General features: G+C 39.0%; 2 protein-coding genes across 2 annotated transcripts in view; one reads left to right on the forward strand and one right to left on the reverse strand.

The window, feature by feature from the left end:
• Positions 1–4,890: 4,890 nt before the first annotated feature.
• Positions 4,891–6,118, reverse strand: LOC136176715 (lysine-rich coiled-coil protein 1-like). Its single transcript, XM_065947221.1, has one exon. The coding sequence runs from the start codon at positions 5,772–5,774 to the stop codon at positions 5,001–5,003; it is 774 nt and encodes a 257-aa protein (XP_065803293.1). The 5' UTR covers positions 5,775–6,118; the 3' UTR covers positions 4,891–5,000.
• A 1,557-nt stretch (positions 6,119–7,675) lies between these two features.
• Positions 7,676–27,801, forward strand: part of SPTLC1 (serine palmitoyltransferase long chain base subunit 1) — a 60,650-nt gene continuing 40,524 nt past the window's right edge. The window contains exons 1-5 of the mRNA XM_065947029.1: positions 7,676–7,809; positions 10,641–10,748; positions 13,314–13,408; positions 26,533–26,626; positions 27,501–27,573. Of these exons, the coding sequence (XP_065803101.1) occupies positions 7,753–7,809; positions 10,641–10,748; positions 13,314–13,408; positions 26,533–26,626; positions 27,501–27,573 (427 nt within the window). The 5' untranslated portion in view covers positions 7,676–7,752. The remainder of the gene's footprint in view (positions 7,810–10,640; positions 10,749–13,313; positions 13,409–26,532; positions 26,627–27,500; positions 27,574–27,801) is intronic.

Consider the following 27,801-nt stretch of genomic DNA (forward strand, 5'->3'; position numbering starts at 1 on the left):
CTGGCCCTTGCGAATCTTATTATCACTGCAGTATGCACTTCAGCAGAAACCATCAGAGAAATTTAAAGAACAAGATTTATTACTCATAGGTTTTGGAGAGTCCACAGCATGCTTCAGGGCCACACTGTGAAGTCATGGGGTGGGAGAGTGGAGAGGGAGAGAGAACTTGGAGAGAATCTGGAGCTCTGCCTTTATTAGGGTCCAAGGTTGGGGAGCTTAGGGTTTTGCAGGTTTACTCTGTCGAGGAAGAAATTTTTCCTCCAACCTTGGAGATTCCTCTGGGTAGTCTAAGAATCAAATTGACATGAAACAGATTAACAGGAGAAAATCACACAAAAATTTAATAACAATGTGTACATTGTAGAGACCCAGGAAAACTGGGTAACTCAGCAAAATGGCAGAAATCCTCACCTTACATATCATCTTTGGCTAGAGATAAAATAGGATGTTGTGGGTAGTGGTTTGGGACTTCAAAGAGGAGGAAAGCAATTTACATGGATATGGAAAAGCAAATGTTTGATAAACAGATGTCTGCTGGGTCATGCAGAGGGGAACAGAGAGGAATTCTAACAAGCACTTTGCTAGGTTCCTGTCTACACGCCCAGTTCATACCACAGTTATCTATGGTGATAGCCCCCTACCTGAAACAGCTTTTCTATCTACATTCTTTGAGCAGTTAGGAGGAAGGTCAAAGGTTCTTTCTGAGTCTTTTGGGCTTTGACTTTTTTCAGCTCAAAATAATTTGCATGCCAAAGAAACATTTTGGAGGGGGCAAATTTTGCTCCTTTGCAGTCCCACCTTTGAAACTTAAGTTTCTCGGTCCAGAAGTTAAACTGATAGATTGTTTTATATCTCTTTGAACCAGTCTCTTAGTCTTGATAACAGATCAGTTTAGTTACTTACTTGAGGAAGTGGAGATGTATGTGGGCTCTCAAAGTTACGTCTAAGGGTATGGGCAGTCACGTATTTAATAAGAGGCATTTCTATGGAGATAGAAAAACAATGCTTAATGATTGGAGCACATTGTAAACCCACTGTCTTGAGTCCCGAGAGCTGCCAGGCCAGATTTCTCTGTCAGATCTGAAGCATCTTTTGCAGTTTGGAATGTATCTGAGGATGTCTTTGGGTGTTTAGGTAAATTTTCTGTTGGCTTACATAGCAATAAGCACAAAGATTGTCTAAACATGGGCTATTGTGGTCATCTCTCTTAAATTTATATCGAGTTATTCATTTTCAGTTCGCAGAGATTCAGGAAAAGAGAAGTTTTAGTTCTCAATGATTCCAAGTCAAAAGTGGGAGAAACACTGAAAACATTAGTTTGAACGTTATAGTAAAACTTTTGAGGAAACTAGGAGAATTCAGGATACAGTTTAGCTAACTAGCGGAAAAACAAAACCTTGAAGATAACTAACAGAACTAGAATCTAGTATCTATAACTGTGTATTAAATTTCTACTGAAAAACATTTTTCTCTAATATCACCTTTATTTCTAACAAAGATAGCTGAATAAAGACTATATTGTAAAACAAGTTTAATTTCATTAAACCTGGCCTGATTACTTAAATATGTCCAGAAAAAATGATGATTGACCACAAAAGCTTTTTAAAATTTGCTTTGCTGGAACTTTTCACAAGGAATTCTAAGTTAAATTTTTATTTGCCTATGGATGCCACGAAGTCATGAAGCCACACCAAGGACTTGCCATCAGATTTGCCTGTAATACCTATATATTTGGGTGAATTTTCCTCTTATTGAGGTCCCCAAAATATCCTAAGATTCTTGTGCCTGCTTTAGTCAGCTGGTAAGGTTGCTGGGAACTCTGCTAACAGGATACTTATTTGTGCGGTGCTCAGCCATGTCCAACTCTTTGCCACTCCATGCACAATAGCCCACCGGGCTCCTCTGTCTATGGAATTTTATAAGCAAGAATACTGGAGTGAGTAGCCATTTCCTTCTCCAGGATATCCTCCCCACACATGGATCAAACCTGGATCTCCTGCATTGCAGGCAGATTCTTTACCACCTGAACCACCAGGGAAGTCCTTACTGTAGGGGATTTTTATTTGTTAATTCCTTACCCAATTAACTGTATGATTTGAAAGTTATCGGGAAATCTGCATTTCTCAGAAAAATCATTTCTGTAAATCTTCTTGAAGATGAAGCATTTTTGTAAAAGCATCAGAGTAAAATAGTAACTGTCTATAAATGACAAAATACTTAAAATGGCATGGTTAAATATCTTATAATTCAAATGACAAGGAAATTTGGTTATTTCTGTGACATACAATATTTTAAAATCATAACTAGATTCTTACTCATGTTTTTCTTCAAAATAAAACTCTTGCCTTTTAAAATAATTACTAGAATTGTGATTGATAACATTATACCAGGACATATCTGAGTTTTAAGAATTTTATGCAATTTCTACAACATCTATATTAGTAACATTCATACAATACAACCTAAAGCTTATCATTACTCATTTGACAGTGCTTCCAATGTAATTAAACACACCAAATAAACCTGTTGTTATTGTCATTCAGTTGCTCAGTCGTGTCCGACTCTGCAATTCCATGTACTGTAGCACGCCAGGCTTCCCTGTCCTTCACCATCTCCCAGAGCTTGCTCAAACTCATGTCCATTGAGTTCATGATCCCATCCAAGCATCTTGTCCTCTTTTGTTCCCTTCTCCTCCTGCCTTCAATCTTTCCCAGCATCAGGGTCTTTACCAATGAGTCAGCTCTTCGAAGTCAGCATCAGTCCTTCCAATGAATATTCAGGACTGATTTCCTTTAGGATTGACTGGTTTGATCTCCTTCCAGTCCAAGGGACTCTCAAGAGTCTTCTCCAACACCACAGTTCAAAAGCAGCCTTCTTTATGGTCCAGCTCAGCCTTCTTTATGGTCCAACTCTCACATCCATACATGACCACTGGAAAAACCATAGCTTTGACTATACAGATCTTTGTTGGTAAAGTAACGTCTCTGCTTTTTAATATGCTAGGTTGATCAAAACTTTTCTTCCAAGGAGCAAACATCTTTTAATTTCATGGCTGCAGTCACCCTCTGCAGTGATTCTGGAGCCCAAGAAAATAAAGTCGCTCACTGTTTCCATTGTGTCCCCATCTATTTGCCATGAAGTGATGGGACCAGATGCATGATATCTTAGTTTTCTGAATGCTGAGCTTTAAGCCAACTTTTTCACTCTCCTCTTTCACTTTCATCAAGAGGCTCTTTAGCTCTTCTTCGCTCTCTGCCACAAGGGTGGTGTCATCTGCGTATCTGAGGTTATTGATATTTCTCCCGGCAATCTTGATTCCACCTTGTGCTTCATCCAGCCCAGCATTTTGCATGATATACTCTGCATAGAAGTTAAATGTCTGGTTCTAGGTGAGTGATCATACCATCATGGTTATCTGGGTCATTAAGACCTCTTCTGTATTGTCCTTCTGTGTATTCTTGTCATCTCTTCTTGATCTCTTCTGCTTCTGTTAGGTCCATACCGTTTCTGTCCTTTATTGTGCCCATCTTTGCATGAAATGTTCCCTTGGTATCTCTAATTTTCTTGAAGAGATCTCCAGTCTTTCCCATTCTATTGTTTTTCTCTATTTCTTCGCATTGATCACATAGGAAGCCTTTTTATCTCTCATTGCTGTTCTTTGGAACTCTGCAACTTAATGAGTTTAATATCACTCTTTTGAGATTTTTTCAGGGGCCTTCTGAAAAATCTCAAAGTTAGCTTGAGTTCAAAAAGATTTTATCCAGAATTTGATTTGGGGAAATTTGTTAAATATAACAAAAGGTTTTAAAACACTCATTCGAATAGGATCATATGTCACTATAAATGAATATTTATTCACTTAACCAAGGTGACAATAAAATATTTCAAAGGCAAATACAGAAAATTACAACAAACTACTTAAGAGGTAAGTAAATTCGACAGTCTGCTATCAAACAGATCGATAGTGCAAGAAAACTTTGTCCTCTTAACAGACAGAGAAAATAAAATTCTAGTTTTGCAGCAGCTTGGTGGTTTTTGCCACACTGAGTGGCCTGTGGGATCTTAGTTCCTGACCAAGGATCAAACCCACGCACTCTGCAGTAGAAACAGAGCCTTAACCCCTGAACTGCCAGGGAATTCCCAGCAACAGCTTAGTTTTAATATTAAAATTCATTCATTTAATTAAATTTATTTTAACCTTAGCCAGTCCTAAGAACACACAAAACTTTTCTCAGGGTTTCTTTTCCATGAGCCTCTATATAACTTCTTTCTTTTATATACTCAAATTTGTCCTATGCTTTCCCTTCCTCTTTTTTTTTTAAACTTCTTTTTAGGACAAAATTACTTGTGTTCCCCTTAGCAAAATGCATTTCTACTCCTCGTACATTTTTTTCCATACATAGGAAGATGTTTTCCTTACTAATTTTATTTTTTTTGTAGAAATTAGAACTTTATTATATTATAAACATTTCCAGAATATAAACTGATTTTGTATCAAGACTCTTTTTTAAAACTGTATGTAACTTAAGCTTATTATAATGTATGTCATTTTCCACTTTTCAATCTAGAAAATATACTGCAAGTTAGATCTAACAGAAGAAAATATCTATCTAAATTGCTTCACAGAGAAAACTAATGAATATAAAAATACCCACCCCAAACTAAAACCCAACCAAGAAATAGACTCTGTTAAGCCTATTAATCTTACTTAAATATAAATGACCTCCCAAGGGAAAAATACTTCCACCATCATAGCAACCAGATGAATAAAAGCAGAGCCACTCTCGTTAAGGGAAATTACATTACGTATAAGAAAAATGTAGTAATGATTTTAGAAAATGAGGAAAAATATTTCCATGTTGGATAGCAAGCGTACTCTGTGAAGCCTGTTCTCTTAGCCTTTGTACCTGCTCATGTAAGAAGAGGGATTTGAATATGAACACTGTAAAACCAAGCTTCTCAACTATTAGTATAACCCTGGGGGAACCAATGCAAGAGCTTCAAAATCCAAGAATAGACTGGTCCCAAAGCATTTCCTCCTCTGTCCTTTCTTGGCCTTGTTCCTTTTTCTCTTTTCTGCGCTTACGTTCCTCTTTCTTAGAGGCTACATCTCGGCTTTTTTTCTCCTTCCGGTTCTTAAGCTTTTCTGTACTGACTCTGACTGTTTCTGCCTCTGTTTTGCTTGTTTGGATGCTCTTGTATTTGTCTAAATCTATTTCCTCACAAGCTTTTTTCCTCTTATGCTTGGGCCGCTCCTCCTCTGGCTTTTCTCTGCCTTCCTCTGTGTGCCTTTTCCTCTTCTGGTGTATGTGTTTATAACTAGCCTGATGGGCGCTGGTACTATTTTCTGAGGAGAGGTGCCTGTAAACTCCAGATTCTACACTGAATGCGCTACAGTTAGACTCGTGCTGATTCAGGTTCGGGGGAAGAGGCTTTCCTGAGAAACAGTCCCTGGTGACCTGAGAGCAGCTCAGGGAGTCTAGTCTCAGCCTGCTGTCATGAGCTGGTAGCCACCGAGGTAACTGCTTTTCCACTCTTTGTGAAATACTGCATGATCTTGGGTAGGTTTGGACGGTTCCATATGGGAGTCTTTGCTCAAACATTCTACACCTGGGTCTAGAGTCGACCTCTTCTTTGTATCCATAGGTTTCCAAATAATCCTCTCTCATCTTCCTGAAACAAGTCTTTGGCTCTAAGCCTCTGGCTTTCTGCACTTTGATATAATCTTCAAGTTCATCTTGAAAAGAGTCATAAGTCTTCTTTGAATGCTTCATTAGCTTGACAAGGGATTCTCCTTATCAGATTGAGACCTTCGTGGAGAAATCTGATCATATTCACTCATTAATTGCTTCCGTTTTTTAGCATGAACTTTCTCCAAATAGCGAGACTGTGCAACAACCGAGGAGCTCATAATGTGAAATCCATTATGATTCAAATTACGGCACTAATTCTTATAAGCCTTCTACAAAATGTATCTGTAAAATGTTCGGTCTTTGCTCACTCAAAGTAGTATCTTCTCTGAGGCAGGGGCAGCATCTACAACCACTGTCCCCCTCCCCGCCAGCGCCGCCAGCCCGGGGATAGGCCAAGGTGGAGGTGGCGGAGAGGCAGGGACACCCGCTGCCGCACCGCCGCCTCCGCCGCTGCCGAACAGGCCTCCTTACTAATTTTAATTGCATATTAATTAGAATTCTTCACCCTTTGAAACTCTAATTTCTAAGAAAACAGCAGTAAGCGATTGTGAACTGCTTGTTATACCAATATATTTTGGTTGGCAACCTTGTGAATATATTTCATAATTTCCAGAAACATACATTTCCTCATAACATAATAATTTTTTAAATTTGGTACATGACATGTTTCTAATAAATCTAAACATATTTAGTTTTGCTATAATAAAAAGACAAAAATAAGTAAGCGACTTTAGCAATTAATATTTCAGTATTCTATCATATTTGGAAATGATCTAGACTTTTGATGAATTTTCATCATTTAATTTTATTTACAGAAAAGCTGTACAGTTTTAAGTTACCAAATGATTTTGGAAGACACTTTTATCTCACTTTCATCTAAATCATTTGTCCCCCCCAGATTCTATTTAGATCACCTTTGAAAACTTCAGGTGACATCCAATCCCTGTGGTCACGAAGATCCTCTGCAGAAGGAAATGGCAACCCACTTCACTATTCTTGACTAGGAAATCTCATGGACAGAGGAGCCTGGCAGGCTACAGACCATGGAATCTCAAAAGACAGGACTTAACGACTAACAACAGAACAACAACACTTTCAAATATTTAAAATAGATTGAGCCCTTCTGGAGAGCAGTATGGTAGTGTTTACTGCCATTAACATGCACACTGAGTAAAATCTGACTTTGAGGAAACCTGTTGGAAATACCCCAACATGCACAGAAAGACATACACACATTCATGGCTACTGAGTATTGTTTGTAACAGGTGAAAAAGTGGGGCGTTGTGGGGGGGGGGAGTGAGCAACCAGGGAAGCCCCCGAAAAGAGAAAGGCTTAAATAAAATGTGATGAGAAATACACAGAACAAATCACAATAAATAGGCTTCTTCATTGGTTATAAATACAAAATATACAGCCCCAGAAAGAAAAAAGAAGAGAAGACAACTGTCCAACAGTATTATCCCTATGCTCCCAGTTATATTTAAGAAATCCAACCGAAGTATGCGCACATCACGTTTGGATACCTATGCTCTTGAAGGTTCCACAGCTAACTGCTATACGGCTTAGTACGTAGAAATCCTTACACGGTAAGTGGTAGAGTTGTCTTTTCTTTTTCTTTTTTTTTTTTTTTAATTATAATGCATTCTTGCATTACTTACATAATTTAAAAGTAAAGAATATGTTTGCGATTGCATAATAACTCCCTGAACCCAACTGCCTGCCAAGCCTGAGGGTCATTTATTACAATCCCTCCATCCCAAGAGCCCAGCACAGGGTCCAGCAGTTAATGGCCTGGCTGTGAACACATGATGCGGGGACCAGCCTGCCGATTCTCATCACTCCCCACACCCTTACGAGATCCTAAGGTCTACATTCACCGCCCCAGGCTAATCCTCCCTCAGACAACGCAGCTGCCAGCCACCCAAAACGCAGGCGCGAGAAGGCGGTGCCAACTCCCGGCAGCCCCGCCTCCCGGGCACCTACACGTCACTGGGACGCGCCGCGCCGTTTCTGAAGAGCCTGCGATCTGCCTTCCGGAAGGGAGTCCCGGCCGCTAACTATGGCGACGGCCGCGGAGCAGTGGGTACTGGTGGAGATGGTACAGGCGCTCTACGAGGTGAGCTTGGCGACTTCAGGGGCTCACGACCACACCCAACCCTGGGGAAGTGGGACCTTTTGTGTGGATTTTTGTTCTGAGGCCTAGGCGGGCCTGGCCCAGTCACGCCCGGACCCTCGGCGTCGCTCCCTGGGAAGGGCTCACAGGCACACATTTCCCGGCGACGGAATGTTGCGAGGCGCGGGTGGGAGCCGAACTGGGGGTCTCGATTTGCTCTCCAGCGAGCGGAGAGCCCTCTCCAGGTCCTGTCCGGATACAGGAGAGAGGCTAGTCAAAAGCCAGAGCTGCTAAAACGGGAGAGATGAAAGTAAAATGGAAAATCTCAGTTTGGAGGGGTCCTAGGGAAGACAGGTCCTTGGAACTGTGGAGCAGGTTAATAGGGGAAAAGATAATAAGTTGGAGTTTGTTTTTGTTGGGAGATAGCCGAATGATTTAGAAATATGAAATAGTCATTCTTCCGCATACGTCCCATTTTCTGTCTTGCAGAGATACAACTACTTTAGTAAATCTCTGAAGAAAGACTAGTTAAGGGATGTTTTTTGAAAGGCCAGCCATTTCAGGTAGTAAGATAATATAAAATTTAAATGTCGTTCTTGTAAAATGTTCGTTCGACATTTAGTGAGTTTCCCAGCAGTAGAACTTTAGAACAGTAGAACTTTCTGCTTTTTCTCTGAGCTGTTCAGTAGCCACTAAACACATGTGGCTATTAAGCACTTGAAAAGTGGATAGTACAGCTGAAGGATTGAATATTTCATTTAGTTTAGATATGTATTTAAATAGTTGAATGGTGCTAGCGACTACAGTGTTGGACAGCACAGATGTAAATGCTGGAAGTAGCGCAGTGAGCGAACCGGTAAAACTCGCTGTGCTTATAGAACTCACATTCATGTAAAGTGAATCTCAGTTTTCTTTCGATAATTTTCTTAAAACTTAATATTGCACGTATTGGCAGCGGTGATGATGAAAGATGCGTCAGGACCCATCAGGACTTTTTGGACATGGAAACAAAACAGTTAAGAGAGACAGTATGGCTTAGGAGATGTCCAGCCATAGGTTAATCATAGTGACTGTGAAAGTAAAAGTCACTCAGTCTTGTCCCACTCTTCGCGACTCCCTGGAATTCTCCAGGCCAGAATGCTGGAGTGGGTAACCTTTCCCTTCTCCAGGGAATCTTCCCAACCCAGGGATCAAACCGAGGTCTCCCGCATTGCGGGCGGATTCTTTACCTGCTGAGCCACAAGGGAAGCCCAAGAATACCGGAGTGGGTAGCCTATCCCTTCTCCAGCGGATCTTCCTAACCCAGAAATCCAACTGGGGTCTCCTGCATTGCAGGCGGATTCTTTACCAACTGAGCTATCAGTGACTAAGAAGAACCACTAAAATTTAAGCTTTGTGTTTCAGAAATGAATAACTTCTACTGTATATTGTTGCTGCCTTTCTGAAGACTGCCCTTTGATTATGTAACTTCTCATACCTTAGTACTGACCATGAGTGAGACTTGAGAGAAGTCCTCCTGGATGTTTTTCCTAGGGAAGAAAAGAACCTGCATTTATAATTTTTATTAATTTGCTAGACATTTCAGCTTTTCTTAGGATGGTGTCTTTGCGGAGTGGAATGTTTAACTAGTGACTTGGATATTTGTTTGTCAGCTATGATCCAATTATTGATAAAACCAAAAGGGTTTTTTTTTTTTTTAGTAGAGCCCTTATTCTTAAATTAATTATATTCAGGAGGGATCAGCAAATTTAAAAAAATAATCTTAGGTTTCTGGTTTTGCTTCTAATTTCTGTGTATCTTGGATGTAGAATTTAAGGAGTCTTGTTGTGTACCAATGCATAGATAACATGTATGCAGTTTTAAAGGTACCTGTGCAGTGATCTGAAAGTTTATATATGCATTTGTCAGCAGGTTCCCTGTCACCACCTCAGAATTTTTTGAACTAATGTGAATCATCACTTTCTGTCTAATGCTTTACAGTAGTTTGTTTTTACATTTCTAAATACCTCTTTTAAATGGCTTTTCAATGACAACCTATTGGAATACAGCACTCCATAACTGACTGATGGGGGTTCAGTTGATATCTGGAATCTTCTACATGCACTTGGTGTGTTTAGTTGTATAAAACCTAAAAGTCAGCTAGCTTGGCCTTTATCCTGGAAACGTACAGTTGAAAAGACCTGACATGGATAATTTCATTAAGGTAACTTTTTGCCTGTTGACACAGAAAACACTACATACTTTTGGGGAGCTATGGTAGAAAAGAGACATGCTATTTCTTTAAGCATTAATAAAGTCTTTCTGCCATGTTCCAAGGAGAATTTAAAGAGGCTTTTCAGAGATACAGAAAATGTCGTAAGATGTGCACAATTCTTTGAAAATTGTGGAAACTGGTTTCCAAATAATTCTCAGTTCATCCGTGGTATGTGAAGGTGATAGAAGGCTTGTGATGCTGCAAAATGTTTGTTACAGTCATTTCGTACCAGTAAAAATACAAATTACCTGAAGGATCTGATAGTTAATATTGTTTAATTATTGAAATTCTGTGTCAGATTTTATTTTAAAAATTAATTTTTATTCCTAAAGATGGTTTAAAGCTGCAGTTTTAGAGATTTTTCATGTTAGGAGAAATTGCCTTCTGTTAGAATTGGGAAATGGAATGAGCAGAAATAAAGTGAGCTTTGGAAATAAATCTTCAGAAGTAATAAATAGGTTTCGTGAGGGTCATGAGTAGTAATATATGCAGGTGCATTAAATTATATATGCAGGTTTGGAAATATTTGTTTATTTTATTTCTTGTTTTTGTTTTACTTTTGTTTTTGACTCACTCCTAGGCTCCTGCTTATCATCTTATTTTAGAAGGAATTTTAATACTCTGGATAATCAGACTTCTATTCTCTAAAACTTACAAATTACAAGAACGATCTGATCTTACACTCAAGGTGAGAAGTTAAATTTCTATTTTATTATTTGGTGTATGATTATAGTTGCTACATCTTTCAAAAAGGACTCAACTATATATGTTAAAATGTTTTCTGGAATATAAGGAAAACAGGATTGAAATATCAGGGTAAATGAATTACAAGGAATCCAGGGATAAAGTAAGTACACAAAGGAGTACCATGTTACAGGCCTTTATATTTTGCTAGGAGTAAACAGCAGTCTGGAAACGACTAGATGCTAGAAGGGAAACATGGGCTATTGCTGAATTGCCAGTATCCACCTATAAGGTTACATGAGTTGCTTGGGAAAAGCAGCACTGTTTCTGAAGCCTGAATGAAAGTTTTCCCTGTGGTCTTCATAAAGGAGATTCAGAGTTGGAGAGAATCCTCTCCGTCCCACCACTCTCCACCTTCCCACCCCAAATCGAATTTTGATGTGTTCTGTATGGTAGAGGACGCAGCTCAGGCCCAAGTTGGGCAGGCCTTGGGAAGAAGTGTCAAGAGGACTTTGAATGCTGCCCTCTGGGGGCTGTTTGTATGGAGGACCAGGGGTCTGTGGAGTCCCCTACCTTCTTGTGCAGGTAGGAACACTGAGCAACTGTGCCCCAGTTGTGAGAGGGGAGAGCAGTTTTGACTGCAGCATGGTTTCTGTGACTTTGTTTCCCTGTCCAGCCTCTGTAGTGATACGCCAGAATACTTAGAGACAGGTACAGTCAGAGATGTTTTCCCGCAAAAGTGCCTAAAACTTCAGTTCAGAGGTTCACAAGGCAGGTTAAGTGTAGCACAAAGATGGGCATGCTCTTTTCTTTGCCTGCTGTAGCGTTCACAGGAGAAGGTGCAAGAGGGATGGAATTACAGCAATGTGGCAGGTGTCTCCTTGTTTTCAGTAGCTGGCCCTTGCTATCTTGATCATTAATGTTTATCATGAGGTGGTCAGACAGTATCCCCTCTAGGGGGCATGCAGCAAGTGACTCTTAGGGCAAATAAGTTTAGGAAACCTGGGTAAAGCAAACTAAAGAGGTGTTTCATTGCATGATTTCTTATATAAAAGGTTTTTAATACACCAGTGGCTATTTGAACCTCTGGAGAGTTACCCTAACCTTGACCGCAGATCCCCACCCCTGCCTTTTTTTATGATACCTTGTGGGATTAGTGTGCCATAGAACACTCTTTTGATAGTATTACAGTAAGATTGAGTCATCCAGTCCAGAAATCCTGTCTACTTTTTTCCCCTTGGTATTTAGGAACTCCATGTGAATAATTATGTGGCCATGGAACAGATTTCTAGCCCAGCTGTTTAAGGGGTTGATCATTCCTAATATTCTTAATTTAAGTTGAAGCATATCAGTCCACACAAATGTGCATTTTGAAAGAATAATGCCTAAACATAATTTTAGTATAACCCTCTAAAAGCAGAACTTACCTAAAGCAAGATTCAGTAATCACTGACATCTTATCCTAAAAGCTGTGGAAGGGAAAAAAAACAACCTCGTGAGAGTTTCTAAAGCTTAACTTAATAGCAGCAAAGAAGAAATGCCCTTCTCAGTTTTACAGAGGTGCAGAGTCTCTTGAATATCAGGCACTCTTGAATTGATTATGAAATCTGTCTCCATGGTAGTGAGTGGATTGTGTGTATCACACGTACTCCAGGCTTGTTCAGGCTACTATTCTTCCATGCAGTTGATTTATTCAGTTAGCATTGTTGAGTCCCTGAGCCTTAAGTGAATATGCTCCTGGCCATGCTCTAGAGTTGCCTATTAGGAGAAACACACACGGAAGCATTTAACAGGAGTGTGGAAATAGAAATATTAAGAGTGGGCTTATCTAAGGCTAGAATTGCTGTGTCCGTCATGTTCATTAGGTGTGCCTCATCTCGTTGAGTACATCCAGAGTACATTTTCAAAATTACGCTTCCTTTTCTAGTTCAAGAAAGGATAAGAAACTCAAAATAATCAAAATACCTGTAATGCAAGAAATAACAGGTAAAAGGAATAAAGTGGCTTTCTGTGAGAAATTTCCAAACAACTAAATCCTTTTATAATAATTACTATTAGAGAGTCTTTTGGTGTATCTCAGTTGCTTCTGAATCCTTGCCAGTGGCTTGTAGAAACAGTGCTTTGTAGTCTAGTTGATCCCTTCCTGTGACTATCATGCCTATAAGAACCTAAAGTGTGGCTGTCTGTAATATTTTGCAAGAGGCTGAGCTCACTTAACCTGCAGTTGTGCTTCTTATCTTTGTGTTGTAGACTTTTTGTTTTATCATCAGTAGCAGTTATACTTCCTACAGTGAAAAATTCTGAACAAAAGTAAAATTTAAAAATATTTTCCATCACCCAGGAAGTTTCATGGGAAAAGAGCCTTTAGCCTGAGTTGAGGGAAAAGGTGAGGGGTTAAGTGCACAAAACTCAGTAGTGATTTAGTGTCGTTTCCAGCCACAGCGCCTGGACCTCTTTCTAGCAACACCTTCATTACGATGGCGTCGTTACAACAGACAGTTTAGGTGCTGCTAGAGCTGCTCTCCAGTGAGTAGCACTACACTGTACTTTAACAGCTTTTCTCTTGTAGGAAAAAGAAGAATTGATTGAAGAGTGGCAACCAGAGCCTCTTGTTCCTCCTGTCTCAAAGGACCATCCTGCTCTCAACTACAACATTGTTTCAGGGTAAATTGGTTTTGCTAGTCAAGGGCTGGTGTTTGGTTTCCTGAAAGTAAATTCAGCAAAGTATACGTTGGTTTATATAGTATTCCCTTTTTAACTGAAATAAGACTTTCAGAAATTTCTGGAGATCGGAAATGCTCTTTAATGGTCTCCAGTTTGGGTTTCAGAGTTTGTCTCTTTAAAACAAAATATCTATTTTTCAAAGTAATAACAGACATATAATATTTCAGATGATGAGACAGTGAAATGAAAAACAGCATTCCTCCTTTTTCCCCACCTGGTTTGTTTCTGATTTTAGATCTGTTGCAGATCTTCATAACTAGATAGTAATGGTATGCTTGCACCACTGTTTCTTGATTGATTAATATGGACAGTTCCTTTTGACTCTCACAGTATGAATTACGAAACTTCAACTCACTCATGCTAGTCCCTTCTGGCTTCCAGTGTTTTATCTGTTTTTATTTTTAGTTCTTCTATTTCAGTATAGAGAAAATATTAGACACATGGTATCCACCAGCAAGAAGTAATAGGTATTAACATTTTGCTGTGTTTACTTCAAATACGTTTTTTAAAAGAAATAGAGCATTAGCAATACAGTTGATCCTTGAACAGTATGGGAGTTAGGGGTGCTGACCCTCCATGCCGTCAAAAACCTACATCTAAATTATAATTTGCCCTCCAGATACATGGTTTTAATACATCCCTCTAGATATGTAGTTTTACTGCTATTTACTGTCTTGAAGTTGGTGGATGTTCCTTTACTCATATTTATACTTTTACAACAATATGCCTGTTGCCGTGAAAGTTTTCAGTATTCATTTAAGAAATATGATGCAGCATATTCTCTTGAGAGAGCCAGGTGGCTTAGTGGTGAAGAATCTGCCTGCCAATGCAGCTGATGGAGGACATGTGGGTTCAAGGACATGTGGGGTCAGGAAGATCCCCAGGAGAAGGAAATGGCAGCCTACTCCAGTATTCTTGCAGGGGAAATCCCATGGACAGAGGAGCCTGGAAGGCTACAGTCCATTAGTTGGCAAAGAGTCAGACACCACCGAGCACATCCTCAGCCAGGACCACATCCTCCTGGGACTGTCCTCCTACTTCTGGTCTGATAGGAGAGAGACTTGTATTCTTCACTTTGGTGAATTTCTTTGGTCTTATGAAAGTTTTACTTGTTCTTAAATCAAACTTACCAATCATTAATGTTATGATCATAAAATCCTTCCTACCACAATCTAATTTGCCTGTTTTCTGTATGACAGTCACTTGTCCCAACATAATTGGTTGAATAATCCATTTTTAAACCTACTGATTGGAAATTTCCCTACTTTCATATGTCATGTTCATCACTCAGTCGTGTCTGACTCCTTTGTCATATCCTTCTCCAAGGGGTCTTTCTGACCCAGGGATTGAACCTGGGTCTCCTGCATTGCAAGTAGACTTATTACCATCTGAGCTACCAGGGAAGCCTTCATATGTTAAGTTCCCTTATATAGGATCTATTTCTGGCTTTATTTCTATTCTTTTGGTGTATTTGTTCTCCCTGTGCCAGGATCTCGTTTATGTTGTTCAGTCGCTAAGTCATATCCAACTCTTTGCCTCCCCGTGGACTGCAGAATGCCAGGTTTCCCTGTACTTCACTGTCTCTCTGAGTTTGCTTAAATTCATGTCCACTGAGTCAGTGATGCTGTCTAACTACCTCCTCCTCTGCCGCCCCCTTCTCCTTTTGCCTTCAGTCTCTCCCAGCATCAGGATCTTTTCCAGTGAGTTGGCTTTTCGAATCAGGTGGCAAAGTATTGGAGCTTCAGCTTCAGCATAAGTCCTTCCAATGAATATTCAGGGTTGATTTCCTTTAGGATTGACTGGATTGGTCTCCTTGCAGTCCAAGAGACTCTCAAGAGTCTTACCCAGCACCACAATTCAAAAGCATTAATTCTGGGAAGCTCAACTTTCTTTATGGTCCAACTCCAGATCCATACACAACTACTGGAGAAACCATAGCTTTGACTGTACGGACCTTTGTTGGCAAAGTGATATCTCTGCTTTTTATACACTGTCTAGGTTTCTCATAGCTTTTCCTTCAAGGAGCAAGTGTCTTTTAACTTCATAGCTGCAGACACTGTCCGCAGTGATTTTGCAGCCCAGAAAAACAAAATTTGTCAGTGCTTCCACTTCTTACCCTTCTGTTTGCCATGAAGTGATGGGACCAGATTCCATGATCTTAGTTTTTGAATGTTGAGCTTCAAGCCGGCTTTTTGATTCTCCTCTTTCGCCCTCATCAAGAGGCTCTTTAGTTCCTCTTTGCTTTCTGCCATTAGAGTGGTATCATCTGCATATTTGAAGGTGTTGGTATTTCTCCCAGCAACTTGATTTCTGCTTGTGATTCAACCAGCCTGGCATTTTGCATGATGTATTCCACATATAAGTTAAATAGGCAGGGTGACAGTATACAGCCATGTTGTATTCCTCTCCCAATTTTGAACCAATCCATTGTTCCATGTCTGGTTCTAATTGTTGCTTCTTGACCTGCATACAGGTTTCTCAGGAGACAGGTGTGGTGGTCTGGTACTATCATCTGTTTAAGAATTTTCCACAGTTTTTTTGTGATCTACACAGTCAAAGGCTTTAGCATAGTCAAGCAGATGTTTTTTTCCTAGAACTCTCTTGCTTTCTCTGTGATCCAACAGATATTGGTAATGTGATTCCATTACCAAAGGTAATCTGGTTCTTTTGCTGTTTCTAAGTCCAGCTTATGTATGTATCTAGGTTCATGTACTGCTGAAGCCTAGCTTGAAGGATTTTGAGCATAACCATGCTAGCATGTGAAATGAGCTCAGTGGTAGGGTAGTTTGAACATTCTTTGGTATTGCCCTTTTTTGGGATTGGAATGAAAACTGACCTTTTCCCATCTTGTGGCCACTGCTGAGTTTTCCAGATTTGCTGACATATGAGTGTAACACTTTAACAGCATGATCTTTTAGGATTTGAAATAGTTTAGCTGGAATTCCATCATTTCCACAAACTTTGTTTGTAGTAATGCTTCCTAAGGCCCTCTTGACTTTACACTCCAAGATGTCTAGTTCTAGCTGAGTGACCACACCATCATGGTTATCTGGGTCAAGACCTTTTTGTGTAGTTCTTCTGTATATTCTTGCTACCTCTTCTTAATCTCTTCTGCTAATGTTAGGTCCTTACCGTTTCTGTCCTTTATCTTGCCCATCTTTTCATGAAATGTTTCCTTGATATCTTCAGTTTTCTTGAAGAGATCTCTAGCCTTTCCCATTCTACTGTTTTCCTCTGTTGCTTTGCATTTTTCATTTAAGAAGGCCTTATCTCCCCGTGCTGTTTTCTGGAATTCTGCATTCAGTTGGGCATAGCTTTTCCTTTCTCCCTTGCCTTTTGCTAATCTTTCGTTAGCTATTTGTGAAACCTTCTCAGACAACCTCTTTGCCTTCTTGCATTTCTTTTTCTTTGTGATAGTTTTGGACACTGCCTCCTGTACAGTGTTACAAACCTCCGTCCACAGTGTTATTTGTTCTTCTTATGCCAGAATTTCATTTATATCACGAAGTTAATAATAGGTCTTGACTAGCATGGGTCCTTAACCTTCTTATTCTTCAGAATAGTCTAGGCTGTTTTTTGACTCTTCACTAAGAGTTTAGGTTTAGCTGATCAGATTTGACCAGAAAATGAATTTGAATTTTTGACTAGTAATGCATTTAATTTGTGAATTAATTTGGAGACAATTGGCATATTGCTAATATTGAATCTCATCACCATATATCTTATGTATAACTTGTATATTTAGGTCTTTCATGTTTCTGAGAAAAGTTGGATAACGTTCTTCATAAAGATTTTGCTTAACTTTTCCTACTTTTTATTTTGAAACATGATAGATTCACATGAAGTCATAAGAAATAATACAGATAGATTCCATATACCCTTCATCATGTCCCCAAGTGGTAACATCTTGCTTAACTGTAGTATAGTATCACAGCCAGGAAATTGATGTTGCATATGTTTTAATAGCTTTATCTCTAGGTACCAGAGAGTTTTCATTTCTGTCATGAAGAGCATCATTTTCTTCTTGTTTCTGTGTTATTGCACTGGCTAGGATACTTTCCATGCAGTGTTGAATAGGAGTGGTAACAAAGACTTCGGTGTCCTGTTCCTGATTAATTTTAAGGGATAACCTGTATGGTGTTACAGGCCTTCCTTTCTCATCCTAATTTGCTAAGAAAACTTTTTGTTAGTTTTAAAATCAGAGTATTAAATTTTATTAAATCTGTTGAGGTGATTGTGACTCTTCTTCTCTAATCCATTAGGTTTTAAATTGTACTGATTGATTTTTTTACATTAATTAAGCATATGCAATCAGTACAATTTAAAACCTAATGGATTAGAGAAGAAGAGTCACAATCACCTCAACAGATTTAATAAAATTTAATACTCTGATTTTAAAACACATAAAATTTCTTGAGAAAATTGCAAGCAACCATGCTTGCAGTGGTCACTCAGATTCTAGCTTGGTAGACTTGCAGAAAGATGGAGATTTACTCTCTGGAAAGGCTAAATATAAATGAAAAGGCTGAAGGATGTGTTAGGGAATGGGTGCCCTTCTGAAAACAGAATGCAAGTAAAATGTTTATAATGAATAGTAGGTTGCTGATCACATTTCCTCCAACTCAGCTCTTAGAGAAAGTTGGAAACCAGATTTATACCTCATATATACCAAAGACCAAAGGAGTTCTCTTTGGTGAAACTCAAAGTCAAGAGAAAAAACAGAAAATGTTGAGCTTAGGGTTTCCACAGATGAACTCGTGTCTGATTATTATAGAGTGAAGCCCACTGTGAGTCAAGAAGCCAGGCCTATTTACACAGTGCTTCCAACTAGCTTCCCTGTGGCTCGGATTGTAAAGAATCTGCCTGTAATGAGAGAGACTTGGGTTCAATCCCTGGGTCAGAAAGAGCCTTTGGAGAGGGGAATGGCTACCCACTCCACTATTCTTGCCTGAAGAATTCCATGGACAGAGGTGCCTGGCAGGCTACAGTCCATGGGATTACAAAGAGTTGGCCATGACTGAGCAACTAACACTTTCACCTTTTTCTTTCCGGTTAGCATTTCAGTGTCTTATTCTTAAAAATGGGTGGACAACCTTAAATTATGGTCCACTGATTTTCAACAAAGTGCCAAGACAATTCAGTAGAGAAAGAATAGTCTCTTAACGAATGGTGATGGGACAACTGGATAGACATATGTAAAAGAATGATGACAGACCTCAAACTCACAACATATGTAAAAATTAGCTCAAAATTAATCACAGGCCTAAATTTTTTTTTTTTTTTTGACTTGATGGTGCTTTTATTTATTTATTTATTTATTTTATTTATTTTATTTTTTATTTTTTTTTATTTTTCAGTGGGTTTTGTCATACATTGATGTGAATCAGCCATAGAGTTACACGAATTCCCCATCCCGGTCTCCCATCCCACCTCCCTCTCCACCCGATTCCTCTGGATCTTCCCAGCCCAATCACAGGCCTAAATTTAAGGGCAAAAATCATAAATTCTTAGTAGAAGAAAGAAAACAGAAGAGTAATTCTTTGTAATCTTAGGTTGGGCAAAGATTTTTAGATATGACACAAAAAGCACAAGCAGCCAAAGGAAAATTAGATAAACTGCACTTCATTAAAGTTAAAAACATTTCTGCTTCAAAGTCCACTATCAGAGAAATAATACAAAGCCCTGCAAAATGGGAGAAAATATTTTCAAGTCATATATTTGTTAAGGGGCTAGTATCCAAAATATATATTAGAAAACTCTTATAACTTAGTGATAAACCCTATTTTAGCATGACTATTTGGTTAGTTTTTATTAATTGTTGGTTTGGTTTTTTTTTTTTGCTAATATTTGGTACCTTTAGTATCAATATTGGAAGACGAGTTTAGTCTTTTCTTTTCCCTTACTCTGCCGGCCCAGGTTTGGTATCAAAAATTTATTAGTCTTGTAGTTTTCTTGGCAATAATACGTATTTGTTGTTTGTTCTGTTGAGCATAGATTTTTAATCATGAATTTAGTGTCTTCAGCGAGTTTGTAAAGCTGTTTCTATTTCCTTTATGAGTAAGTTTTGGTTTTTGTCATTTTAGTAATTGCTCATTTCTTCTTGTGTTTTCAAATGCTTTTGCATGAAGTAATTTATACAATTTTATCACTTATTTGTAAAATATATATATATATTATATATATAAAATATATATATGTGTGTGTTAGTCACTTAGTTGTGTCCAACTCTTTGTTATCTCATGGACTATAGCCCGCCAGGCTCCTCTGTCCGTGGGATTCTCCAGGCAAGAATGCTGGAGTGGATTGCCATTTCCTTCTCCAGGGGATCTTCGTGACCCAGGGATCAAACCCAGGTCTCCTGCATTGCAGGCAAATTCTTTATCATCTGCGCTATAGGGAAGTCCTCTTCATATTATATGTAAAGTAATACATATGCTATTTGTACGTATATACAACTTTATAAACAGATGTGTAGAACAAGACATCTGTGGGGTTTGTATCTGCATTGCAGTCAGTTGTGTCTCCTTTCTCACTCAAATTTGCTAAAGGTTTGTGCTCTGGTTTAGTTCAGTCTCTGTTTTATCTTCTTCATTTTGGACCTTTCTTGCAGACACAGATATTGACCCTCTCTTGAGCACTGCTCTCATCAGCACTCATGTAAGACAGCATTCTCATTTACTTTTTTCTTTGTTTCCTTTATCCCCAGCACCTGCATCTGTTCTTCGCCAGTAATGTATCCCACTGTGATGCTTGTATTTTACTTTCATTATTTTATGTCATTAAAATCATGTATTTTATTATTTTTAGTGTGTATATATTCTTGAAACTATCTAATCTTAATGTTTTATGAATGTGTGTTTTTAATTTTGTGTTCTAGACTCCATTCTGATTTTTTTTTAAACAAGTTTTTTACTCAGCACAATTTTTCAACTAACGTTTTGAGTTCCTGCTGTGTTCAAGGAGTATGCTGGACATGTGCAGTAAATCAAAATCTTAGTTCTCTTAGGCCAGGCAGACCAAAAATGAAATAAATATAGCGTTAGCTGGCGTTGAGTGGTATAAAGAAATATGAAGCAGCACAGAGAGATGGAATTGCTAAGTGTACTTCTCATCACTTCTTCTGACTGCTACGTATTATTCGTGGTATATGGCCACCACATTTTACTTACCCATTTTCCTTGTGATGTATACCTCAGCTGCCTCGACTCCCCGCTGCCACAAACAGTGTGGTGATAAACCTGATTGATATCCTGTTGTGGACCTGTTTGAGTCTCTCTAGGGGTGTGGGCCCAGCAGGAGAATCATGATGTAGGAAAGTCCCAGAGGGAAATGAGACAGGCGTATACCAGTACCCCATTCCTGGACAACATTGTTTTATTTTGCATTTCTCTGATTATTTGAGCCATTAAGTATAATTTTATCTACTTATTAGCTGTTGGAATTTTTCCCTTCTGTAAAATGCCTACTGGTATCTTCTACTTGTTTTTCTACCTGATTCCCAGCCTGCCTTTCAATTATCAGAAATCCCTAGTATTGTGTAGATTTTAATTCTTGGTCAGTTCTTGAGTAGTGATTTATTACAATGATTCTAAGAAACTTTTTTTTTCTTTCTATTTTAAGATCTCTGAAATGGATATGAATCTTACAGCTGCTGAGAGTCATTCTTACCTGGGGGCAGTTGGGGTGGTATCATTTCTTACGCACCGATGAGCTTGGTCATGACTATACTCACTGCCAACACCTCAGTTGAGTTATGTGGCCATCAGTCGTGTAAGTCACCTGATGGAAGGAGAAATGCTCACCTTCCTCCAGATGGATGAACCGAGGCTGTTGGGATTACGGCTTTGAGCATTCCTTTATCAGATTCCTGCTGCCTTTGGATAATGAGAGCTTACTTTCTAGAAACACATGATTCAATTGAGGAAAGATTAAATTAGGAGTTTAGTCCAATAGAAAAGTTCCAGCATGAAATTTAGAGAATGGGTGATACTGACTTGTCAGGTAATCTCAGAGATGATAGTGGAGCATCCTTCTAAGCAATACCAGGATACTCCGGTTAGCAGGGAGTGTGAATACCTGTGATATCCATGATGTAGCAGGGAGCAGTCAGTCAGAACTGCTGACTAAAAGTTAGGAATGTCTTAACTGATTCATCTTGTTTATTTTTTCCATACATAGGTGTGAAAGTAGAATGACAAAAATCTGTGTCGGAAATGCCTTTTCATCAAATATAACCTGAAACACATATAATAAGAAAAATATCATTACATTTTAATTGGCCGTGTCTTTCTTCCTTAGTGGTAGATAAAATACAGTCGATGCCATCTTGGATTCATGAAATACAACAAATTTCTATCACCCGTCTGTTAGTTTTGTCTGTGGTATCTTCACTGAACCAAAATTCTTAGTTTTGACTTAGTCATATCCATCCATTTTAGCCTCATGGTTTGTGTGTTTGGAGACTTGCTCTAGAAATCATTTACTATTCCAAGGTCACAAAGACTTTCTAAATTTTCTTCTGTTATCTTTTTCAGAGTACTCTTTAGGCTTTTAAAATGCCTGGAATTCACCTTTGTATATGGTTATTCAATTTTATTTTTTCCAATTGAGAACAAAATATGTGTAACTTAGTAGTGGGTGCAGCTGCTGTTGTTTGCAGGTATTTATATATAGGCATACCTCATTTTATTGCAGTTTGCTTTGTTGTACTCCTGTGTGTGTGTGTGTGTGCGTGCTCAGTCATGTCCAACTCTTTGCAACCCCATGAACTGTAGCCTACCAGGCTCCTCTGTCCATGGAATTTTTCAGGCAAGAATATTGGAGCAGGTTGCCGTTTCCTACTCCAGGGGATCTTCCCAACCTAGGGATCAGATCCACGTCTCATGTGTCTCCTGCATTGGCAGGTGGATTCTTTACCACTCTACCACCTGGGAATTCCTTTGCACTCCCGTAGGCACTGCATTTGTTACAAATTAAAGGTGTTGTGGCAACCTTGTGTTGTCAGATGATAGTTGTCATTTGTTAGCAATAAAGTATCTTTTAAAAATTAGAAAATAATTTTTTTTAGTTTTATTAAGATATACTTGACTGCTATATATAGCACTGTACAAGTTTAAGGTGTACAGCATAATGATTTGTACAGCATAGATCATGAATTGATTACCACATTAAGTTTAGTGAACATATATCATCTCATACAGATTCAAAATTAAATAGTAATTTTTTTTTCCTTCTGAGGAAAACAAGTTTTACCCTCAACAATTTTCATATATAATTTAACAGCAGTGTTAACTATATTTGTCATGCTGTACATTCATTACAGGCAGATTCTTTATGATCTGAGCCACCAGGGAAGCCCATTACATCCCCAGTACTTAATTATTATCTTATAACTGGGAGTTTGTACCTTTTGATCACCTCAATCCAATACCCCCTATCCCTAACCTGCCTCTGATAACCACAAATCTGATCTCTTTTCCTATGAGTTTGTTTCTTTTGGAAGTATGATTGACTTAAAACACTGTGTTAGTTCCTGGTACACAACATGGTGATTTTATATTTGTATACATTTCAGAGTGATCACAATGATGAATCTAATTACCATTTGTCACCATACAAAGATACTACAATAATCATTAACTATATTCCCCACACTGTACATTTCATATCCATGACTCATTTATTTTATAGTTGAAAATTTGTACCTATTCTTCCTCATCCATTTTTTCTCATTTCCCCACCTTTCCTTCCCTCTGACTGTGACTCTGCTTCTCTGTGACTGCTTCTGTTTTGTTATGTTTGTTCATTTGTTTTGTTTTTCACATTCCACATGTAAGTGAAATCTTACATATTTGTCTTTCTCTGACTTATTCCACTCAGCATAATATCCTGTAGATCGATTCATGTTCTCACAAGTGGCAAGATTTTGTTCTTTTTTTTTTTGGCTGAGTAATACTCCTTCATGTATGTGTGTGTGTGTGTGCGCGCGTGTATGTGCGCACATGCACATGCACACATATATCTTACATCTTCTTTATCCATATTGATGGGCACTCAGATTGCTTTCATATCTGGGCTATTGTAAATAATGCTGAAATAAACATAAGCATGGAAAAATATTTGCTAATGAGTGTTTTTGTGTTCTTTAGATAAATACCCAGGGTTAGAATTGCTATATTGTATGATAGCTCCATTTTTCATTTTTGAAGTGTTTCCATGCTGTCTTCCGTAGTGGCTGCACCAATTTACATTCCCACAATTAGTGCATGAGGGTTCCTTTTTCTTCACATCCTTGCCAACATTTATTTGTTGTTTCTTTTTGATGATAACTATTCTGACAGGTGTGAGGTGGTGTTTCATCGTCGTTTGTATTTTCCTGATGATTAGGGATGTTGAGTATCTTTTGTGCCTGTTAGCCATCTGTATGTTTTCTTTAGAAAAGTATCTGTTTAGATCCCTTGCTCATCCTGTCTTGTTCCTAATCTTAGAGGAAATGCTTTCAGTTTTTCATAGTTGAGTATATTAGCTGTGGGATTGCTCTGTGTGAACTTTATTTAATGTTGAAGTATGTTCCCTCTGTACTCACTTTTTTGAGAGTTTTTATCATAAATGGATGTTTAATTTGGTCAAAACTGTCTCCTTGTTGAGATGCTCATGATTTTTATTCTTCAGTTTGTTAAAATGATAGATCATGTTGATAGATTTTTGGATATTGAACCATCCTTGCATCCTTGGGATAAATTTCACTTGATCATGGTGTATGGTCCTTTTAATGTATTGTTTAATTCAGCTTGCTGATATTTTGTTGAAGATTTTTGCATCTATGTTCACCAATGGTGCTGGTCTGTAATGTCCTTTTTGTGTGAAATTTCTGTGATTTTATGTGTGTGACATTTTATTCCTTCTACTAACTTCAGAGTTTGCTTGTTCTTCTTCTAGCTCCTTTAAGTGTAAAGTTGTCATTTATTTGAGGGATTTTTTGTTTCTTGAGATACTCTTGTATTGCTTTAAGTTTGCAACAGCACACTTCCATCTGGTTACCAGAGCTACATGTTCTGAGCATGCCCTGTGTGGGCTAAGTGAGTCTGTTTCAGTGGACTGATTCCTGTGTATACTTGGTAGCCATGGCTGGTTCTTGGTCTGGTTGGTTGCCACAGAAGTTGTGCAGAAGTTGTTGGCCTCTGACGGGCATGTCCAGATCCTGCACAACTGGCTACATGGCTAGTGGAGTCCCAGTCCTGGGACCAGCCCACTATGGGTGGGCCCAGGTTACGAAGTAGCTGACTGAAGGCCAGGAGCTGCAGAGCTAGTGTTTACCTGCTGTTGGTGGGCAGGGTTAGTCTTGGGGTTCCTGCAGCTCACGGGGTCCCATGACAGCCTGCCTGCTAGTAGGGGGACTGTGTCTCTGCCCATCGGGCCCCTTGACCTGGCGTTTCCCATGCTAGTGCTGTCTGGTAGACAGAGCTCAGTTTCAGCGCTCATAAGCTAGAGTGAGAATTCCAGAGTGGCACTTGTCAGCACCAGTGTTGCTGTATGTGATGATCTCCAAAAATGACTGCTGCCAGTGTCTCTGTCCCCATTTAAGTCCCATTTGCCTCCTGCCTCTCTGGGAGGCTCTCTTAAGATCAGTGAGTGGGTCCTTTCATATTACTCATTCTGCCTTCCATTCTGGAATGTTTGAGATTTTGTGTGCAGCCTTTGTCTACATGGGTATTTTGGTTTTTCATGTTTTTGTGGGTGCCAGCTCCACCACCTCAGGAAATTTTATGAAACTTCAGTTTTGTGAAACTAAAGAAGTCCTGGGAATTGGGAAAACAAGTGACATAGTGGATTTAGAATCATAGTGGATGATTTGAAAGAGAAAAAGCCCTTGAAGCCATAGATAAGAAAGAAGAAAATAGTTAATGAGCACTTTTTATAATGACAAGTTGAGCTATAGGTTCTTACCCCACTTTATAGATGAAGAAACTGAGGCTCATGGAGGCCAAGTAACAACCCTGAGTTTCTGAAGCCGTCAGTGGCCACAATGCAGACAGAATCTGCCTGACTGATTCTACAACTGTTCTTTTCATTGAGTCTTGTATGAGTTCATCTGCGTTTGTTAATTTACTTCTAGTAGTCACTCTTTTCCTTCCCTGGTTTCCCAGCATTTTTCATTATTTTTCTTATAGAAAACCAGTTCTGTTAAGATATACTGGTGAGAATGGTGTTCCCTAATCTTTTCTGGCCACAGTACATTTTACAGAACAGCCCAGTGACAGAGCAAGAATCAGTTCCATGCCACTGTCCTTTCCCTGGCCCTGTGTGGTGTGTTTCTATTCCATTCTATTCTTTATTCTTATGATTTCCTTTAGGTGAAATAGACTGGCTGTGTCCATTAATCACACCCTTTAATAGCTCATGTCCCATAGTTTGGCCCTTATTTTTAAAGTATGACTTGTAGCTCGAGTACTTTTCAGCAGAGGTCAATAGGTTGTCTGAGTAAGAGCCCATCTCCTGTTCAGCTGAACTCAGATCCATGCTGTGTGCAACTGGGCACTCTTATTTTACCCCTTTGTGGAGGGGTGGGGAATTCCTTTTAAATAGCATTTCAGCATTAACTTTAGAAATGGGGGCCGTACCTCACTTACTCTTGTGGTGGCTTCCTGTAGATAACATGTATTTTTTAAACTGCTTGTCTGTAAGATTGTGACTCGCTCTGCCTCTTCATGTTTTTGATCTTGATTTTCCTTAGGTACTTTATTTAGCAACTTAAGTGAGTTTCAAAACCAAGCAAAGGTTTGCCATTCATCTATCCAAAATCTTGAAATTCTAGCTCACCTTTTTTTATTTAAGTAGTATAGAGGGGCCTATTAAGAGTAGAATTAATGACCAAGTATCTGATTTTTAATATAACATTTTCTAATTTTACTTTTTAAGAATAAAAAGAGAGATAGGAGTATGCAAATAGAGTAGAATGATAACACTTGTGTGTCCTGTCCCCTTCCCTCTCCGAGAAGTATAATAATGTGTGTCCTGCAACAGGAATGACTGCTAAAGTATACCACTCTTGTCTCTTTCCCCAGCCCTCCAAGCCATAACATTGTGGTGAATGGAAAAGAATGTATAAACTTCGCTTCATTCAATTTTCTTGGATTATTGGATAATCCTAGGCTCAAGGTAGGTAGCACATATGCTGAAGTGGACAGATAACATGACTGACTTAAGCAACTGGACATAAAATAAGAGACAAATGCAGAATATCTGAAAGGTCTATGTAAATGTTTATCATTATTCTTTCTTGACAGAGCTGTAACAAAGGAAGGCAGGAGCGTCCTCATGTGGTTTAGTGTTAGATGACAGCCAGAGAACTATATGAACCAAACCCAGTAATAGTTGGAGATGTGTCTAAGAAATTGTCTCATCTGCTTTTGGGATTGTGGGCCAGTAAACATTTTTTGAGGAAAGTTGTTCAGTCGCCCAGTTATGTCCGACTCTTTGCAACCCCTTGGACTGTAGCACGCCAGGCCTCCCTGCCCCTTACCATCTCCCGGAGTTTGCACAAGTTCATGTCCATGAACTTTGAGGTAAAACTTACACCCAAAATGCCAAAAAGTGCGAATGCATTGAGTTAACCAGGTTTTCAGATGGTAAAGTGTCTACCTACAATGCAGGAGACCTGGGTTCCATCCCTGGGTCGGGAAGATCCCCTGCAGAAGGAAATGGCAACCCACTCCAGTACACTTGCCTGGAAAATCCTATGGACCGAGGAGCCTGGTAGGCTACAGTCCATGGGGTTGCAGAGAGTCGGACACAACTGAGCAACTGACAACCAGGTTTTGATGATCAAGCTAATATAACTTTTCCATGTCCTTAGTCATATGCCTAAATCTTTCCATTCCTCCTTTCTTTATATCTGGTCAGAATTGTCTTAATCCTTATAAAGGAGGAAAATCCAGGTGACTGGGGAGCTATGTGGGTTAAAAAACAGGAAATTTCATTTTTGAATTCTTAAAGCTAAATTATTACAATATGTATATTTTTTTCCACAAAGGCAGCAGCTTTGGCATCTCTAAAGAAGTATGGTGTGGGAACTTGTGGACCTAGAGGATTTTATGGCACATTTGGTATGTTTTCTGTCATATTTTCTAGACTACTGCTTTCAACAATTAAGATCCAATCTGATTTCAAAACTCCTTGGAAAAGGTATCCTTAGTTAGTTGTGGTAATAAGCAGGTGAGCTTTCTAAAAGATTTTGTGTTTGAAAGCATTGGTGGGAGACGTGTTGATCTCAGGCTGACTGTCCCTTATGTCAAAGGGCCATGGGTACCAAAAAGCGCACTGTCTCAGTAGGA

This window comes from Muntiacus reevesi, chromosome 10, assembly GCF_963930625.1.
Source record: "Muntiacus reevesi chromosome 10, mMunRee1.1, whole genome shotgun sequence".
NCBI lineage: Eukaryota > Metazoa > Chordata > Mammalia > Artiodactyla > Cervidae > Muntiacus > Muntiacus reevesi.